The 20,364-nt window shown below is 44.1% G+C and overlaps 1 protein-coding gene across 1 annotated transcript in view; it reads right to left on the minus strand.

The window, feature by feature from the left end:
- Positions 1-20,364, minus strand: part of ANGEL1 (angel homolog 1) — a gene marked incomplete in the record, with an annotated part of 1,002,072 nt that overhangs the window by 905,621 nt on the left and 76,087 nt on the right. Inside the window, 1 exon segment of the mRNA XM_044073897.1 lies at positions 16,091-16,630. Within this exon segment, the coding sequence (XP_043929832.1) occupies positions 16,091-16,619 (529 nt within the window).

The following is a 20,364-nucleotide window of genomic DNA, read 5'->3' on the forward strand; positions in this document are numbered from 1 at the left end:
GCTGCCCTCTCCAAAGCAAAGAACACTGCTTCCATGGGACCAGATGGCATCCCAGGTTGCGTCCTACATGAACTACAAGAGGAACTAATCCCTCAAATAAAACAGCTAGACAATCTCAGCCTCACTACAGGATATGTGCCCACAGAATGGCGTACAGCAACAGTGGTCCCACTCCACAAAGGTGGAGCCTCTACGGACCGTGGAAACTATCGCCCCATAAGCCTGACTAGCTTAGTCTGCAAGGCTATGGAGAGGATCATCATGGAGCTCATAAACAAAGACATTGGGGATCTACAGACACTAGATCCTACCCAGTTCGGCTTTGTCAAGGGCAGATCCTGCCTTTTGAACCTGGTTGACTTCTTTGAAACAGTCACCAAAGCCAAAGATGAAGGGAAGGTAGTCCACACAGCCTATCTGGACCTTGCAAAGGCATTTGACACAATACCCCACTCGGGCTTCATAGATAAGCTATCCAGCTTAAATATAAACCCCTATGTCACAAGATGGGTCGCAAACTGGCTCAAAGACAGAACCCACAGAGTGAGAGTTGCTGGAGCCATGTCAGACTCGAAACCGGTCACAAGTGGCGTCCCACAGAGTTCTGTCCTGGGACCACTCTTGTTCGGTATATACTTTTCCGAGGTACAGGCAAACGTGGGAGGACTATGGCTCAACAAGTTCGCAGACTACTGCAAACTGGGTGCCACAATCAACTCTCCAGCTGACACAAACATCCTTCAAAAAGGTCTCACAGAGACAGATAACTGGTGTCAGCGCCATGGTTTAAAGCTAAATGCCAAAAAATGTATAGCCATATCCTTTGGCAAAAACAATGTGCCCACAAATTACCACATAGGCGGAAACCCATTAATTACAGAGAAAGTCATTAGGGACCTGGGGACCCAAGTTGATAGCAATCTCTCCTTTGAAAACCACATTGCCAAAGTGGTTAGAAAGACCTTCTACATAGCCCACCTCATCACGAAGGGTTTCACATCTAGATCAAGAGAGGTAATTGTGCCCCTTTATTCATCCCTCATCAGGCCCATCATAGAATACAATGCCCCTTTTGGGATGTACCTTACCAGACACCTGCAGCAATTAGAAAGACCCCAAAAGTATCTCACCAAGAGGATCAAGGGTCTCAAACGGATGCCATATGCTTTTCGGTTAAAAAAAACTCCAGCTCTACTCAGTTGCATTACGCCTACTTCGAGGCGATCTATGCCTGACATACAAAGCTATGTCAAATCCAGAATTAATGGACATGCTCCACCTGAGTAAATCTAAATCCCTTAGAGCCACACGCTTGAGGGACTTGAACCTCAGCACAGAAATAAATAGAACTTGGAGGGACAGGTTCATAACCCAGAGGCTCCCTTCGCTCTGGAATAGAATTCCAGTTCATGTGAGGCAGAGCACCTCACTGAATCTCTTCAAGAAGAATCTCGATAAGTGGATGGGGGATCATAGGTTTGTCCCAGGGATTACTCCTGTGTCACTATTAGACAGAGGCACAGTAAACTAAACCTTAAAAAGGGCACAGTATACTCAAATCAAGGGGTGGCGTAAGCCATGCAGAATCGGGATAGGCTTATAATTACCCCAGGACAGATAGGTTCATAGGTTCATACTAGGCTATGAAAAAACATTAGTTGCAAGCAAATACACCATAAAAGAATACCCCAAACAGGTGGTATGAGAAGGTGTTTGTCATAAGGCCTGTCCTAAGAGGGGAAGGAGGGGGGGGTAACCTGGACTGCAGCTGTATGAGCACTCGAACATCTACATTTATGGTAGGTACAAAACTGTACTATGTTCATCATGCATACAGCTGCAGTCATTACAGATGGGAAGAATCCCAAAGCTAAGTAGGGGTGGCAGGCACTAAGTGGAACTAGGAGGAGCAAGGATGCCCTGCAAGACTGCTGTGGCAAATCCTGCTCTAGATTTAGAGTATAGTGGAAGGTGATAGTGCTTGGAGAAAGTGTGCACTGAACTCCAAGTGGCTGCTTCCAAGATGTCCTTGGTAGGGACCCCCCTGAGGAAAGTTGTAGAGGTAGCTGTGGCCCTGGTGGAGTGGGATCTGATGCATGTAGGCACAGTTTTTCCATGAAATGAGCAACAAAAGCGCATGCAGTGGGCTATCCATTTTGAGATTGCCTGTTTGGAAATAGCCTTTCCTTGAGCACCTGTAGCATAGGACAGAAAGAGTTGCTCGGATTTCCTGAATGGCTTTGTCCTGTCCAAATAATAACGAAGTTGTCTGTGAATGTCCAAGGAATGTAGTAGTCTTTCCCCTTTGTTTTGTGGATTAGGATAAAAGGTAGATAAGTGGATAGTCTGATTCAAAGCTACACTGGATACTACCTTTGGCATAAAGGTAGGGTTGGTTCGTAAGGAAACTCTGTCCTGATGGAAAATGATGAAAGGTTGCACAGCCATGAGGGCCTGTAGCTCCGAAACCCTGCGTGCTGAGGTGATAGCCAGAAGAAAGGCGGTTTTCCATGACAAGTACTGTAGTTCTGTTGAAGAAGCTGGCTCAAAGGGAGGAAGGGTCAGCTTTTCCAATACGAAGTTGAGGTCCCAAGCAAGGACTGGTGGTTTCCTTGGGGGTTTTATATTCTTTGTCTCTCTGAGGAACTGCCTTAAGAGAGGATGAGAGAATAAAGGAGGATCTGTGTTGTATTGTGCAGAAATGGCTGAAGCGTGGATTTTGATGGAGGAGAAGGAAAGTCCACTGTTTAACATCTCAGCTAGGTACTGTAAAATTTGAGGTAAATTTATTACCCAAGGATTCTGGCCCTTTTCTTGATTCCAGGCGCAAAATCGTTTCCATTTGGCGGAGTAAGCTTTTCTAGTAGAAGGTCTTCTGGTCTCCAAGATGACATCCTGCACCTCCTTGGAGAGGAGGGTCTGTTGGGAAATCAAGGAATTTTCCATGCAGCCAGATTTAGGGTTTTGAGCTGGCTGTGAAGGGTTTTGTAGTTGTGCTGGGACAACAGAAGAGGGACTAGAGGTAGGATCCATGGTGGGGAATGTGTCAGGCTCTTCAGGAGCGGATACCAGTGTTGTCTTGGCCAGTCTGGAGCAATGAGAATCATTTTCGGCCTCTCTGCTCTGGCTTTTAATAGGACTTTGGGCAGCAGAGGAAGAGGCGGAAAGGCATAGACTGTCAACATTGTCCAATTGAAAGAAAAGGCCCACGTTCCAGGCCTGTGGATGATAGGTCCTTGAACAACATTTTTTCAACTGGTAATTTCTGTGGGTAGCAAAGAGATCTATGTCTGGCTGTCCCCATGCCCGAGTTATCTTTGTGAAAACTTGAGGATGCAACTTCCATTCGTGTGGATCTGTCATATTTCTGCTTAGGCTGTCTGCCAGTGTGTTTTCCTTCCCTGGCAGGAATTGTGCCTGTAGTTGAATTTGTAATTCCAGTGCTGTGTTCCATAGGGTCATGGCTTGCCTGCACAGGGGGTATGAATGAGTTCCCCCCTGTTTGTTTATGTACCACATCACTGTGGTGTTGTCTATCCTTATCAATAGCTAGCCTGGATGCAGTAGGTCTTTGAAGGTCATAATAGTATTTTGCACGGCTAGCATTTCCTTTTGGTTGATGTGTAGTTGCTTCTCTTTTTGGGACCATTTTCCCTGAATGCACTGATCTGTCATGTGTGCTCCCCAGGCGTAGTCTGTGGTGTCTGTTGTGATGATTTGAGTTGCTTAAGGTACACAGAAAGGGAGACCTGTGTTTCTTTGGCATGCTTGAGCCCACCACAGAAATTCCTTTTGAAGGCATGGAATTAGTGGTATAATTGTTTCCAAGCTGTGGCTGTGTTGAGACCATAAGTTTTTTAGGTACCATTGAAGTTTCCTCATATGCAGCTTTGCACATGGGATTAGTAGGATGCAAGATGCCATGAATCCCAGAGCCTGCAGGACTTTCCTTGCAGTCAGCCTGGTGAAGGTTGCCATTTTGCTGAAGTATTGAGACAGTTGCCCTTGTTTGTCTGGCGTGAGGTAGGCCATCTGGGTGGTTGTATTCAAGCTGGCACCCAGGAAAATTATTTGTTGAGAGGGTATTAGTTTTGATTTCTTTTTGTTGACTGTGTATCCCAGAAGTTCAACAGTTTTATTACAAACGCCAGGTGTTTCAGTAGTATGTCCTTGCTGTCCGCTTGGATCAGGCAGTCGTCCAGATATGGGTAGATTTGTATTCCTTGTAGTCTGCAGAAGGCGATTACTGATGCCAGGCATTTCATAAACACTCTGGGCGCAGTAGATAAGCCAAAGGGCAATGCAGAGAATTGATAATGGGTTGATCCTGCAAGAAAGCTGAGGTATCTTCTGCAATCTTGTCTGATAGGGACATGCAGGTATGCCTCCTTGAGGTCCAATGTTACCAGCCCAGACTCCTTGCCCAGCATGGGAAGAAGCTGCTGTAATGTCAGCATCTTGAATTTTGGTACCTGCAGATATGTGTTTAGGATGGATAGGTCTAAGATGGGTCTCCAATCTTTGTCTTTCGTTGGTACCAGGAATAGTCTGGAATAAAACCCTTCACCTTGCTCTTTTGCAGGTACCTCTTGAATCGCTTTCATGTCCATGAGAGCTGAAATTTGTTTTTGTGCCTCTGCCCTTTGATTTTGTGGCAGGTTTGGCATGCCTCTCATTTTTGGAAGGGTGTGAAAGTGGAACCTGTAGCCTCTGTCTATAATGTCCAGAATCCATTTGTCTTTTGTAACAATATGCCAATTTTTTGAGAATAATGCCAGTTTTCCGCCCAAAGGTGCTGCCATTAAAGCTTTGCTTGGCAGGTATAGGGGGAAGTCATTGTGTCCGTTTTCTAAATGACTGTGATCTATCTTCTCCACCTCTTGGGGTTGGTGCTTGCCACTGTCTGGCTCTGAAAGATCCTTGAGGTTGCCCTCTACCCCTTGGGCGTCTGTATCTGCCTCTTTGAGGTCTGTCCGTGGCTGGAAAGGACCAATTTTTTGAAGGCCAGTTTCTGCTGAAACGTGGAGGTTGTACCTGCAGGAAATCTTTCACTGTTTGCATTGATTTCGCTTTTTCCTCCATTTTCTTTAGTACCTCCTCAGCTTTAACACCAAACAATACATCTTTTCGAAGAGGTGCATCTAATAATTTAGCTTTGACATGATCTGGTAAGGCTTGCTCTTTGAGCCAAGCATGCCTACGTATAACAGACCCCATAACAGCAGCTCTACATGAGGCCTCTTAAGCATCAAAACCACACTGCAAGGTATGTTTACCCACTTGCTCTGCACCATGCAACAAATCCTGCAACTCTTTTAAATCTGGTTGTTCTGGTTGTGTCATTTTGCTTTTCAACTGAGATAACAAAAACTGTTGATTCTTTAACATATGGAACTGACAGTTTAATGCCCTCATGGTTAAAGTGGCCGAGGTGTACACCTTTTTCCCCCACCTTTCTAAAGCTCTGGAATCTCTCTCTGAAGGCAATGGGTTTTTAGCAGTAGAGGCCTTAATTCCCTTGGGACCCTGTGAAATAGTTTCTGGGTCAGCAGTATGGCTTTTGTATAGGAACTGGTGAGAATCAGGAACCCGGTAATACCTGTCTGGCTTAACAGGAGCTGGAGGAAAAGAATCTGGATTAAGGCTGGCTTCTGTGTACACATCATCCAATATATCTAAAACAGGAGGGATAGCCAGGGGCCTATGCTGGGGGAGCAAAAGAAAATCCCTGAGCCTTTTCTTGGAATCGGAGTAATCTTGGCCTTCCCAGTGAAAGTGTTCCCTCAATGTATGTAAGGTTTCCCCAAAAGAGTAGTCCTCGGGGGGGGGGGGGGGGACAACTCCTCTGCATCAGAGTCTTCGAAAGGAGAATAGGCATAATCCTGGTCCTCAGAATGTTCAGAGGTAATAGAGGCTTGATCTGAGGAAGGGTAGTCTTCCTCTAACCTGGGCCTTTTGTCAGGGGGGGGGGGTTGAGAACCCCTGATAAGAGTAATCAAATCCTCAGCCATTTTGAGAATCTGTTTTTTAGGCATGGCGCCTTGCGAGGGTGTCTGAGGTCCCTGTTTTTTGGTTTTCATGGCTGCTTTAGATTTAGTGAAAGCTTTAATAGAAAAGGAGGAAGGCCTGAAGACACCTTGAGAAATGGCAGGCCTGTCTAAACTCAGAGTTTCCCTGCCAAGAGTGGCGTTGGTATCTGCAGTAGAAATGGGGACAGAGGAGCCTGCGACCTCGGGTACTGAAGACACCGGTAATGTAGTGTCATCGGTACTCAGGGGCTGCGTATGTGCCTCGCTGAGAAAGTACAGTTTTGTACCTACCATAAATGTAGATGTTCGAGGATCCACATTGCTGCAGTCCTAACACTTGGGTAGTCCGCTGTCCCAGTCGGCCCGAATACCAAAGTATATGGCTGACGTCGGTCAAGGCGCATTAGTCTGACGTCAGGACGTCAGGGTACAAATGCGCATGACCGACGTCATATCCTCAGTCTTTTCTTGCCCCAGATGTCAGAAGACCCTAAAAAGATAAGGCCAAAACCAAAAAACACCAAACACTCCTGCACCAAATATATGTACAATATATACAAAATTACAAGAGTATAACCCCACCCACACAACCACCCCTAAACACAGAGGGGAAGGAGGGAGGGTAAATTGGACTGCAGCAATGTGGATCTTCGAACATCTACATTTATGGTAGGTACAAAACTGTACTATGTTCTTCATTCCACATTGCTGCAGTCCTAACACTTGGGTAGAATCCCAAAGCAGAGGTAAGGGAGGCTGGCAAATCATAAAGAAGCAGGAGCTGTCAACATGCCTTGCAAAATAGCTGTGGCAAAACCAGCCCTAGATTTAGAGTAGAGAGGAAGGTGGTAATGCTTAGAGAAAGTATGCACTGAACTCCAAGTAGCTGCCTCCAAAATATCCTTAGTTGCCACCCCCCTTAGAAATGCTGTTGAAGTGGCAGTAGCCCTAGTGGAATGAGGCCTAATCCCAGCTGGAATCTCCTTGCCATGATGGGAATAACAAAATGCAATGCAAAACCCAATCCACTTAGAAATAGTTTGTTTTGACACAGGCTTGCCCTGAGAACTCAAAGCAAAAGAAACAAACAACTGCTGAGACTGCCTAAAATCCTTAGTCCTGCTTAAATAATAACGCAACTGCCTGTGTACATCTAAAGTGTGCAAAATCTTTTCCCCCTTATTTTGGGGATCTGCATAGAAAGTAGGCAAATGAATAGTTTGGTTTAAAGCCACACTAGAAACCACCTTAGGCATAAAGGAAGGATTAGTATGTAATGATACCCTATCCTTATGGAAAATCAAAAAAGGCTCAACCGCCATAAGGGCCTGCAATTCAGAAACCCTTCTTGCAGAAGTAATGGCCAACAAAAAAGCAGTCTTCCATGACAAGTATTTCAATTCAGCAGTAGCCGAAGCCTCAAAAGGTGGTAGAGTAGGTTTCTCCAACACAAAATTGAGATCCCAAGCAGGAGTAGGAGCTCTACGGGGGTCTTATATTCTTTGCCCTCTAAGAAATTGCTTGAACAAAGGATGAGAAAACAATGGTGGGTCACAATCATAGTGAGCTGAAATTGCTGCAGCATGAATCTTAATGGAAGAGAAAGACAAACCTTTGTCCAATAACTCAGTAAGATATTGAAGAGCCACACTCAAATTAGGCTCAGAAATCTCCAAATTCTTTGCTGCACTCCAAAATAAAAATCTCTTCCATTTTTCTGCGAACACTTTCCTTGTACTAGGTCTTCTGGCTTCCATAATCACATTTAAAACTTGTTGAGGAAGTTGAGACCTGCTGTGTTTCAAAATAGAATATGCCAGGCTGTTAGATGAAGAGAGTGAAGCTTGACATTGAGTAGATGACCGTCCCTCTGAGACAACAGGTGCGGAATCAAAGGTAAAGGCCATGGAGGCTTCCTTACCAGACTCCTCAGTAACGGGTACCAGTGTTGCCGAGGCCAATCTGGAGCTATTAAAATCATCCTTGGCTTGTCTTGTCTGACCTTTAGGAGTACCTTTGGGAGAAGAGGCAGAGGTGGAAAGGCATACACATGAAGATTTTTCCAACTGAAAGAAAGAGCATCCACTTTCCAAGCTGTGTGATGAAACCTTTTTGTGCAAAACTTTGGCAGCTGGTGGTTTAGTGGAGAAGCGAACAGATCTATGTCTGGAGTTCCCCATGACACTGTCAATTTCCGAAATACATGAAGATCCAGTTTCCACTCGTGGGGATCCATGATTTGTCTGCTTAACACATCTGCTAAGGAGTTCTGTGCTCCCGGCAGAAACCTTGCCTGAAGAGTTAGTTGCAAGCTGAGCGCAGTCTCCCATAAAATCATTGCTTGCCTGCATAAAGGGTAAGAATGTGTTCCCCCTTGCTTGTTGATGTACCACATGACAGTTGTGTTGTCTGTTAGAATCAACACCTGCCCTGGAAGAAGTAACTCCTTGAAAGCCATTAATGCAAACTGGACTGCTAACATCTCCTTCATGTTGATATGTAGATGCTGTAGTCTGGCAGGCCACTTGTCTTGTATCCACTTTCCATTCAGATGAGCTCCCAAGCTATGTCTGAGGCATCTGTCGTTAGAATCTGACTCGCCTCTGGCCGGGTCACAGAGAGTCCCTTGTTTAGGTGACATTCCTGAGCCCACCACAAAAATTCCTTTTGAATGCAAGGTATTATTTGAATGACAGTGCCCAAATCCTGGCAGTGCTGCGCCCATACATTGTTGAGATACCATTGCAGCTTCCTCATATGCAGTTTGGCATTGGGAAGCACCAGAATACAAGATGCCATGAACCCTAAGGCTTGAAGGACTGTCCTTGCAGTCAGCCCGGACTGAAGAGATAGTTGATGGAAGTAAAGGGAAAGATTCTTTTGTTTGTCCGGGTTAAAAAGGCCATCTGGGTTGCTGTATTCAGTCTCACACCCAGAAAGCACATGTCTTGAGAGGGTATTAGACTGGACTTTATTTCGTTCACAGAATACCCCAGGCATCTTAGCACTGCTATCACATATTCCAAATGCTGTAAAAGGTCTTCCTTTTCTTGAGCCAGAATCAGGCAGTCGTCCAAGTAAGGATAGATTTGTATTCCTTTTAGCCTGAAGTAAGCTATCACTGGAGCCAGAACCTTTGTGAATACTCTCGGCGCAGTAGATAAGCCAAAGGGCAATGCAGAGAACTGATAATGGGAATTCCCAGCTCGGAAACGCAGATACTTCCTGCAACTTAGTCTGATAGGTACATGAAGGTAAGCCTCCTTGAGATCTAAAGTTACCATCCAGTGATCTTTGCCCAGCAGAGGTAAAAGCTGTTGTAACGTCAACATTTTGAACTTGGGAATGTCCAGATAAGTGTTGAGGATAGATAAATCCAAAATTGGTCTCCACGTGTTCCCCTTCTTTGGTACTAGGAACAGGCGAGAATAAAATCCTAGGCCCCTTTCTGGCACAGGAACCGGCTGAATGGCCCCTATTTGGAGTAACAGAGAAATTTGCTTGTGAGCCTCTTCTTTGTAGAGGAGGAATGTCTGGCATGCCTTTGAAAGGAGGCAAGGTATGGAAATAAAACCTGTAACCGTGGTGAATGATATCCAATACCCATCTGTCTTGGGTAATTAAATTCCAATTTTCTTTGAAAAGTGCCAGCCTTCCTCCCAAAGGTGCTGCCAGACGAGAAAGCACTGGCAGCTGAAAAGGCAGGTCATTGGGTCTGTTTACGAAAGGACTGACCCCTGCCCTCACCAGAAGACTGAGCAGGTGAACTCCCTGTTCCAGGCCTAAAAGAACCTTGAGCTCTGCCCCTACCACGTCTAGACCTACCCCTAGACTGGGAATCATAAGCAGGATATGTCCATCCCTTAGTAGGCCAATTTCTACTAAACTTCGGAGGCTGAACCTGCAAAAAATCTTTAACAGTCTGCATAGACTTAGCCTTGTCCTCCATTTTCTTTAAAACTGCTTCCACAGGAGAACCAAACAACACGTCAGACTGTAACGGAGCATCCAAAATCCTAGTCTTAACATGCTCAGCTAAATTCTGATCCCTCAGCCAGGCGTGCCTACGAAGAACAGAACCAGTGGCAGCCACCCTCGAAGAGGCCTGCACAGCATCAAAACCACATTGCAAGGAATGCTTACCCACCTGTTCAGACACATGAACTAAATCCTGCAACTCTTTACACTCAATACCTTCCGCCAGAGCATCCACCTTAGACTTCAATTGTGAAAGGAGATAATTTTGATATTTTAACATGTGAAACTGGCAATTCAAAGCCCTCATGGCTAAAGTGGAAGAAGTATACACTTTCTTTCCCCATCTATCCAAAGCCCTTGCCTCTTTATCAGGAGGAACAGGATTTTTAACAACAGAAGCCTTAACACCTTTAGGCCCCTGAGAAACAGTTTCCGGGTCTGCCCTAGGACTCTTAAAAAGATACTTATGAGCTTCAGGCACCCTATAATACCTATCAGGTTTAACTGGGGCAGGAGGCAAAGAATCAGGGTTCAGGGAAGCCTCTGCAAAAACATCTTCCACCACATCCAGAACAGGAGGTATAGCTAAAGGCCTATGCTGGGGTAAAACAAAATTCCCTAAGCCTCTTCCTGGAATCAGAGAAATCTTGACCTTCCCATTTAAAATGCTCCCTCATGGAATGAAGAGTCTCTGAAAAGAAAAATCCTCAGGAGGAGAAGCCAAGGAGTAGAATCATCCACATCAGAAAAAGAATAGGGAGGATACTCCTGCAAGTCTTCAGCAAGACTCAGAAGCCTCGAACACTGCTCAAAACTCTCAAGCTCAGGTTCCACCCTAGGCCTCTTATCAGGAGGGGGCATAGAACCTCTAATCATAGTAATCAAATCTTCTGCCATTTTAAGCATATGTTTCTTAGGCAAAGATCCTGAAGAACTAGGAGAGACCCCCACTGAAGTTAAACCTGGCCTGCCTCTCAAAGAAGCCTTGGAAACAGAAGGGGAGGGCCTAACCACCTTAGGAAGAGAGGGAGAACAACCACCTGAGAAGCCCCTTCAGCCTGGCCTACCTCCTGAGAGGACACATCCTGTAACAGTAAAGTCTCTCCCTGAGACTCCAAAGAAACTTCTGGCAGAACCTCCGGCTCCACTGAGCCTTCTAAAGAACCGACGTCCGGGACTGACGGTTCTTCCAACCTAGGCTTTGCTGCTTTGTCCTTGCGCTTTTGGAAGCGGGCGTCGGAGCATCCGACGGCATTTTATAATTACACCGCTTCCCAAAAACTAACCTGGCACAGTCTAATCTTCTCTTTATAGTGCGTTTGTTAAATCTAGCACAAGAGCGACATCCAACAACGTCGTGCTCAGGCCCTAAACAAGGTATACACAAGGTATGGTAATCCCTATGAGGTATCTGTTTCCCACAAGAAATACAGTTATTCACTTTTTCTGACATCCGGTTAAATACTGAGGCAAGAAAAACCAAAATATTCCCAACGGGTACTTAGCCAACTTTGATTCGGTCTGAAACTCCGACTTCAGAAAATTTCAGAACGCCAACCTGCACTCGCAAAACTGCTTCTGCATCGGACCATGCGGCAAAAAAGACTGAGGATATGACGTCGGTCATGCGCATTTGTACCCTGACGTCCTGACGTCAGACTAATCGCCTTGACCGACGTCAGCCATATACTTTGGTATTCGGGCCGACTGGGACAGCGGACTACCCCCAAGTGTTAGGACTGCAGCAATGTGGAATGAAGAACATCCGGAGAACCGGTAGTCGGCCTTAGCGTGGTGTCAGTAGTCGGTGCGGACCTCGTATGTCGGTCCTTATCTTTGTGTCTTTTACTCAAAACTGGAGTCGGAGTATCCGACAACATAATTAAATTTTTTACCAAAATAGTGAAGGGTGAACTCCACCCGGCGCTTAATAGTGCGCTTGTTGAATCTAGCACAAAAACGGCAGGCCGAGACGTCGTGGTCTGGGCCTAAGCAAGGTATACAGAAAGAGTGGAAATCCTTATGTGGTATTTGCTTCCCACATGAAATGCAATTATTAACTTTGTCTGACATCAGTCTGAGGCAAGAAAAGTTTCCCCAACGGGGTACTTAGCTTTCAAGAAGACTTCAGCTGAAATATTTTTGTAAATCTCAGGAGCTGGCCGACTGGCACTTGCGAACTGCTTCTGCTTTGGCCACTGCGCGGCAAGAAAGACTGAAGAAGATGGCGTTGGCTGCCTCTTTTATACCCCTGCCGCACTGACGTCAGGGAAGAAGCGACGACAACAGACGCCGGACCTAGACTTTGGAATTCGGCCGACCGAGGACCCGCCTGAAGGCAGGATAACCCATCTGTAATGACTGCAGCTGTATGCACAATGAACATCAAGTACAGAGAGGATTTTTGGAAGTTTTTTTTTTTTTTTTTTTTCAGAAATTAAAACAGATACAGTAAAACAAACACCTTTAATGCAGAAAAATTTCTATCGAAAAGTGGCTATCACACTTTAATGTGTAACCCTCAACATTTCGTTTTATAAACTTTACCACCACCACAGGAATAGGGGGAACCAGTTTCAGAACAGATAAGAAAACAGCAAACAATGTCAGCAAATATATAAAATAAAAATAAAAAATACAACCAGTGGTACATAGCAGTGGTAGATCCAAGTCGTAGTTTAATGTATAGAATAACACACAGATGAGCACTTTCGCATATAGCTTCTTCAGATAAAAAAACAGAATAAAGCAATAGCTACTTATAGTGCAAACTCAATAGTGCATCCAATCGGTGAAAACGGCATTTTCAGGTTGCTAGGTACAGAACTAGTAATTAATCACCAGCACTTCTTAAAGTCAACCTGGAAATAATATGCTTTAAGCCAAGGTAAGAACAAGTTAAAAACACAAATGCATCAGAAAAGCGAGGGACAGAAAACTAAATGGAAGAAGTTAGTCTTCAAACAGGGGCAGTATCTCAAGAGTGTTTTAATATTTGCATTTTGGGCACTATATTACATAAACCAACACAGTAAAGCCTTTTTTCAGAGAGAGAAGTCTAGTGTCTAAACACTTAATAAAGAAAAAGGATCTAAAATTATTGGAAAATGAGATTCTTCCTAGAGATTTGATAACTGGGTGAAAAGGTGCTATTAGATGTCACACAGCCCCAAGATAGTGTGTGTATGTGTGTGTGTGTGGGGGGGGGGGGGCAAATCAGGATGGGATAGACAACTTTCTTTGAAAAAGCTAAACGGAAGTTTTATCTACATGATGGACACTGGTGTTCTTTTTATGAGTCTCCAAACAGAATATATTAAGCTTATTGGGGGAAAGGAAGGTGGCAACATATGTGCTGGTCTTGGCTGGTACCAAAATATTGGTTGGGAGGGTATGTAAAGCACTCCAGAAAAGGAGGAAAGAGTAATCTGGAAACATGAAAAGGAATTGGGGCAGAAGAAGCTCAGTGGATGAACAGTAAGAGAGAGATGCATGGGGATATGTATGGCACCTACATACGCTACTAAATATAAGATATTTAAAATTCCTGAACAAGAAGGTTTACTATTATTTCCACACTCGAAAGAAACTGCAAAAATATTCCCACAGGATAACATATGTTGGACTTGTATGGAATTGCTTATTGGTCTGTGGGAATCACTGGCATTAATTAAAATGATAATCGTACACAGGGAGATAATTACCACACAGTATGATTATAAATGTTAATGCAATATGATTATATGAATAATTATAACTATGCCACCGAATGCAATACTGCCAAGTATGGCTGTGTTATTTAGCAATAAAAGTTGACAAAAAAAAAGGCTGTAGTGACAGTTAAACTGTCTCTAATACGGGAAGTAACTAATGGAGTATTAAGGGATCAGCCCTAGATCCAGTGCATTAATTTCAGAGACATCAAAAGTATCATCTTTATGAGTAATGTATCTGGTCAAAAAGATAGCAGCAGCAGGCAAGTGAAAAGTACGGCATCCAGGGCACAACAACTATACTAGCTGAGGGAGTGGAACAGACGCTTTTAGGAAACAAAGGAGATGAAGTGACTATCACATGTAGACTAGAAGGACATGGCAGCAGATAACACAATACCTGTACATATTCTCAGGGGCTATATTTCAAAAATAAAGAAGAAATAGTTTAGCAATATCAAACCTCAGTCAGGCCACATCACAGTTAAGACATGCAGTTCTACAGCCCAAAGAAAAAGATTGACATTAGAGTGCAGAAAACACTAGAATGGTTGTGGGATACAGGAGAAAAGGTATGACCACAGATTACAAGATCTAGGGCTCTACTCGACAGATACCAGAAGGGCTATGATATGGGCACATACGATAATGTCAGTGAGACAAAAGGGGTCAGCCCTTAAAAAGGAAACTGGGAAGACGGGGGCAAAGGCAGCAGATACAGAAGCAAATGCTCCTTAAATATGCAAACGTACTTCTTAGAAATGGTTATGGACCCATGGAATGGATTCTCAGAATAAGAAATGGAAAGGGAATCAACAGCAGCTCTTTAAGGCAGGGTAAGGAACGCATGGGCAATGTAAAAACAGAATAAGGGAAGGACAAAGATGTAATACAATGCTGAATTAATTTAAAAAGTGGACATAAACAAGGTCTCTCCTTCTGCCATCAAATACACTTACATGTAAATCCCACAGAATGAACAGGACTAGTAAGGGTTTCAAGAGCTATTTACCAAAGAAAATCCAAACGAGGCCCAAAATGATCACACACTGAAAAGAAGCTTGAATAAACTGTGCTAGAACTTGATTCTTTCTATTCTTTGTATCCAGAAGTACAGTAACAGACAGATGAAAAGACACACTGAAAAATATAAAGTGCATTGTCACACCTTCTATTGCAAAAGCAAATAAATCATTAGAGACTAGACTAATCTCCTGAAAATATACAATCTCAGATTTGACAGTGGGATGCAAAAGCAAATTATTTTTGGAATTATTTTGTTTTTAAGGAAAGGCTCCTTGAAACATTTCTTGAAGCTGAAAACTGACCACGAAAGATTGAACCTGATGTTAACAAGCAAGCAACTATTTTTCCATACCAAGCACAGCAAAGGGGAGTTCTCAACAATGTCTCACTGGCGGAACATCCTGCAATCAAAATTTCTACATTTGATGACTTAGTGAAATCATAACGGTGACATTTATTTCATTGTAGTAATATAACGTTTAAGATCATCAGAATGCTTTGCTGGTGTATGTAAATCACTGTACCTAAGCGGACATAATTTTTTTGGGAATGTTTTTGTCTTTAAGCCACTTGGAGCTTTATCATCAAGAGTATGCAGCAATAATGCTGGCAGCTGGCACAGAGAGTTAAGGTTGCGAGCTGTAGTTCCTGTAGTACAGGGTTCAATTCCTTCAGGCCTCATTTTCCTTGTTGTACAACCTTGAGCAAATCACTTAACCAAATGCATATAAATGCAAAACAGATGAATGAGTATATCTGAGGAGAGTAACAATATACTTTACTATAGAGGAACTGTAGTCACATTATTAATTTAAAAACAAATAATGCTTTACTTGCATTGAGATAAGAATTGAATCTACCAAATCAGAACTGAAACTATGTAACACTGGCACTGCAGTTATTATAAGTTCCCAAGCAGATGTGCTGCTCCATATGTGAAATATAGGAAGTCTGACGATCAAGAATTTACTGGTATGTCTTGCTGACCACCAAATGACTAATCACTAGATGCCAAAACGTACTAGGCATTTGTTCCTCTCTTTTAAAATGATAAACTTCAACTTGGCACACAACACATCTTGCAAACACTGATATAATAAAGAGCTTGTTGGAACTGCACTGAATTCACTGGCAAAAAAAACTAAATGCTACGATTTGAGAAAATTCACTCAGTATCTACTTTTAACTGACACCACATACTATTTACAATGCCTGGGAACACCAGATATATTTAACAACTACTTTAATATCTCATAAGAGAAAGAGTACATGAAATGTACATACATAAAAGTCTGATAATCTAGCAGCTCTCCTGACCCTTAGCAAAATATTATTGTGACTTACCCTCATCAGATACAGTTCCTGGTAGGATTCCTGAAAGCACAGCCAAGTTCAACGCACCCCGCTCTGGTCTACGTTTTGGAGCAGGTTTCCATTCTGGAATTGCAGAGAATCCTTCCCACTTTCCAAAGAAACAATTAGTAGGACTTCCCACAAAATCTGCATCCTTGAAGTCTTCGCTGCTATCATTTTCAAGACCATGACCAGCCTCAGCCTCAGCATCAGAAGACGTTTTATCTCCTGATCCTATATTCGAATCAGTGGGAGACTCTTCCTTTAGGCTAGGAACTTCCTTGAGACATGTTTGGTCAGGGCAGTCAGCAGCCAACAGCTCAGTACAAACTTCCATACAGTCACCACTCAACTGGTTTTTTAATTCTGCTTTCACTGCACTGTCCAAATTAAGTGAACTCTGCAGCTCGAGTGCCACCTTCTCCCTACTATCAGACTGTGGAACAGATTCCTTCTCATTCATCTCAGATGATTCCCCTGTACTAGAAGAAAGATCAGCCACAATCTTGTCTTCAAACATGATGAAGGCACCTAAAGAAACACAAGAACATGCCCATTTTATATTACATAATAATTGCATTTCAATACAATAACTGCAATCTTCAAGTTATAGTTTTTAAATAAATTATATAAAGGATTGTAAATGTCAATCCCTTTTGCAAATTACCAGTACCTACTGCAGTCCAGAAACGTTTCAGGCTCCTATCAGTGACACCCACCATTCCCATGTCTGTATGATGCCATGGGCATGAGTTACAGTTTTTTTCTCCTTGTCTCTACTAATCCCATTTTATACTACCATCCTAACTATCTAAGTAATGAAAATCTCAAAAATAACTGCTCAAAGGGACTTCCAAAATGGCTGCACATTGAGGTCTTAGCAGGATAATTCCTGTAGTACTTAGGGAAGGGGAACACCAGCAAATGTTTGATGTCTTGCAGCTCTTTGCTTTTCTCTTGCAAGTTTTTGAAGAGCACAGCTGAATTCTTGCCAAAAAGTAGATTGTGGGCCAGTGGAGCATCCATAATTTTGGATATGAAATCCTCTGGAAGGGGTTGAAGGCGTAGCCAGGAATATATGCGTAGGGCAGATGCAGAACGGACCTGGCTAAGGCTTCTGCTGCATCATAACTACACCTGATAGTGTCTGGCCACTTGGGTGACTAGGGAAAGTTTTGATGCAATGGCAGTAGGACAGTCAGGTGTAGAGACTAGCAGGGTAGAGGCCTGGGACACTAGGTCCAGAGCGTATGTTACCATGTGTGTTTGGTAATTAATGGCTCTGAAAGCCAAGGTGGAAGTAGTATATAATTTTTTCCCCAGTCTATCCATGGTTTTGCTGTCCTTATCTGTTGGTAGAAGACTGGCAGAAGGTACCTGTCTAGACGGTCTGCCAGGAGCCACAGCAATTACAGCTGGGTCTGCTAGTGGAGGCTTAACCAGGAATTTTTGGTCATTAGGCACCTTATAAAACCTGTCTGGTCTTTTAGGGGCTGGGAGCCGAGAGTCTGGGTTCTTATAGACAGAGTTAAATGCTTCCAGGAAAGCTGGGAGCACAGGAGGTACAGCTGAAGGACAGGGAGACACAAATTGCAGAAGTTTAAAATATCTCTTCTGGGTGTCAGACATCAGGGTAGTGCCGCACGTGAAGTACTCCCTCATTTTAGTTATAGTTTCTCCAAAAGTTAAATCTTCAGGTGGGGAGTCCCCTTCAATGGAGTCTTCATCAGGCGAATAATAGTCAACAGGAGAAGCAATTTGAGAGACAAAAGAGACCGATTCCTCAGAGGAGGAATCATATTGAGATTGCTGTCCTTCTCCCTTTTGGATAGTTGGAGGTTGTGGAGAAGAGGCAGAGGCTGGGTGAGGGCTGAGCACAGGGATGGTGGAAGGAGCAGGGCCTAAGGACCATGAAGGCCTGCATAATAGAGTTTGTAAAAGACTGTCAATCTGGCTGTGCTTCAGAAGCAGGAGTAATATGTTTGGTCTTTTCTTGGAAGGTATAGGCTTCAGGGACGGCCCAGGGATTGAAGCCCAGCCTGCAGTAGGAGAGGACTCGTCAGTCATCCAACAAGAGGATCCCCCCTCAACGTTGGTTGGGGCCAACAGCTGAATATTCTCCGCGGATGTGCATTCTGTGACTGCAGAAACGGCTTCCTCAGCGGGAACCGTCGAAGCTAATTGAGAAAGTGAGCATTCCTCTGCCCCTATATAGGAAGCCGGCAGGACATCCGATAGCAGAGTGGCAATGGGAACAGGCCTGGAAACTTTGGCCCTCTTCCTGGGCGGTTCAGTTTGGTCGAGTGACTCTGGGTCCTTCCTAAGGGCTAGGACGTTTAAGATGCTGGTTCTCGAGATATAAATTTAATGCAGCCAAATGATTGCGAAGTGTCTTGGGCACAAAGGACTTACAAATGACCAAGACAAAATCTTTGTGAAGCATCTGCCAGCCGCAATTACATTTGCCTTTTTTAGCTGACATCGGCCAAAGGAGCTGAACGATCAAAGTGACGATGTCTGCGGCTGAAGAGTTCTGAGGTCTATGCGTGCCGACATCACATTTAAGGACCTTGGTTTATGGCCCTACTTGTGATGTGCCACACACCTACCGCAGCCAGGCTAAAAGCTTTTGTATAGGAGCCAACGTCAGATCGCCTGAGGCAAAAATCCTCACACCAAAGTGAATACTACAACAATGGAAAAGAAGGACATCTGGTAGTGACTGGCTCCCAGCTAAAAGCACAAATGACTCCTGGATACCGGTCCATTTTTATGTGGTCATACACATGCTGGAGGTCTATGGAGCACATTCAATCATCTTTTCCCAGAAAAGGGAGTACTGACTGCAGTGTTACCATCCAGAACTTTGCTTTTCTTACTGATTTATTTAAATCTGCCGAGATCCAGGATAGGTCTCCAGTTCCCGGTTTTCTTTGGAACTAAAAAGAACCTTGAGTAAGTTCCAGATCCTATTTGGTCTGCAACTACTGTTTGGACGACTCTTTTGCCCAATGTTTCTATTTCTAGAGTTGCAAGTTCCCTTTAACTGGGTGGAATATTAGGGAGAAGGAAAAGACTACGGAGTAGCCTCTGGATATGATGCTTCATACCCATTTGTCTTTTACTTTTAGCCAAACTTCTGGGTACAAAGATAAGCGACCCCAGACTGCCTCCAGAGATGGACAGATGGGCCTCCTTTCAGGACCGCTGAAAGAGCTTACCATGGAATGATTCCCCATCTCCCCGATTCTGCGGACCCCCTCTGTTGCATGGTCGGTGTCTTCCATTACTGCTTCCCCCTCTGCCCCTGGGGGAAGAATCATCACGTGTGTCCTTAAAAGCTCTATGGGATTTTCAGAACCACATTTTTCCTCCCTTCTGAACTTTTGGGTAAGGTCTAGAAGGTAGGGAAAATGGACTCCTATGGCAGACAGTTTTTCCTTCTTGCTCACACCTGGTTAGCATCTGTCTTTTGGCCTGAACAAGGACAAACCATCAAAAGGGGCATTAACAAAAGATTTAAAGGGCTCCGCAAGTTCACACAAGCACATCCAGGAATGTCTCCTTAAGGAAATTCCTGAGCCCATTGCCCTACTTGCTCCATAAGAAATAGGAGTCTCATGGAGGAGTTGACCACTGAGTTTAAGGTGGACAGTTGAGAGAAAAACCTTCTCTGCTACCCCATTCAGCTAGTGAACCTTAGAGAGCATCTCCTAGTTCTTTTAGAAGATCTCTCTGAAGTCTGGTAAAGCGAGTGAGATAATTCAGCAACCTGACTTCAAAGGTCGCTGAAGAAAAGGTGTTCTCTATCCATCGTACGAGACTCCTTGTTTGGTGGATAGACAGACAAGGACGTTTCTGAAAATTCCTTTTTTGTGGCTGCAGCCACCACCATAGCATCTACTGGGACACCTTTCATAAGAAAACTCTCCCATGCCTTTTGACAAACTAGGTCCATCAGTTCATCGAAAGGTGGATACACCCAATTGGCGGAAGGGCGAGACGCAAAAGCCTTCAGGTATACAGACTCCTCCTCAGAAGGGTTTATGGACTTCCAGTCACTTCTCTGTTTAAGAAGAGACGTCCTCAGAGGGTGACCATGGGGACCTTTCTGACTCATCAAGGTCTGCATCAGACGTGACCGACTCCTCTGGGGAGTCTAAATGCTTCCTCTTGCAAAGTCTCTTATGAGGGATCTCGTCAGAAGGGTATTCTGGAGAGGTTTTGTAAGATAGGGTTTCACCCAATGGGGCATCCTGAGGCCT

Source organism: Protopterus annectens, chromosome 6.part0 (assembly GCF_019279795.1).
Source record: "Protopterus annectens isolate FY-2018-M chromosome 6.part0, PAN1.0, whole genome shotgun sequence".
Classification (NCBI taxonomy): domain Eukaryota; kingdom Metazoa; phylum Chordata; order Ceratodontiformes; family Protopteridae; genus Protopterus; species Protopterus annectens.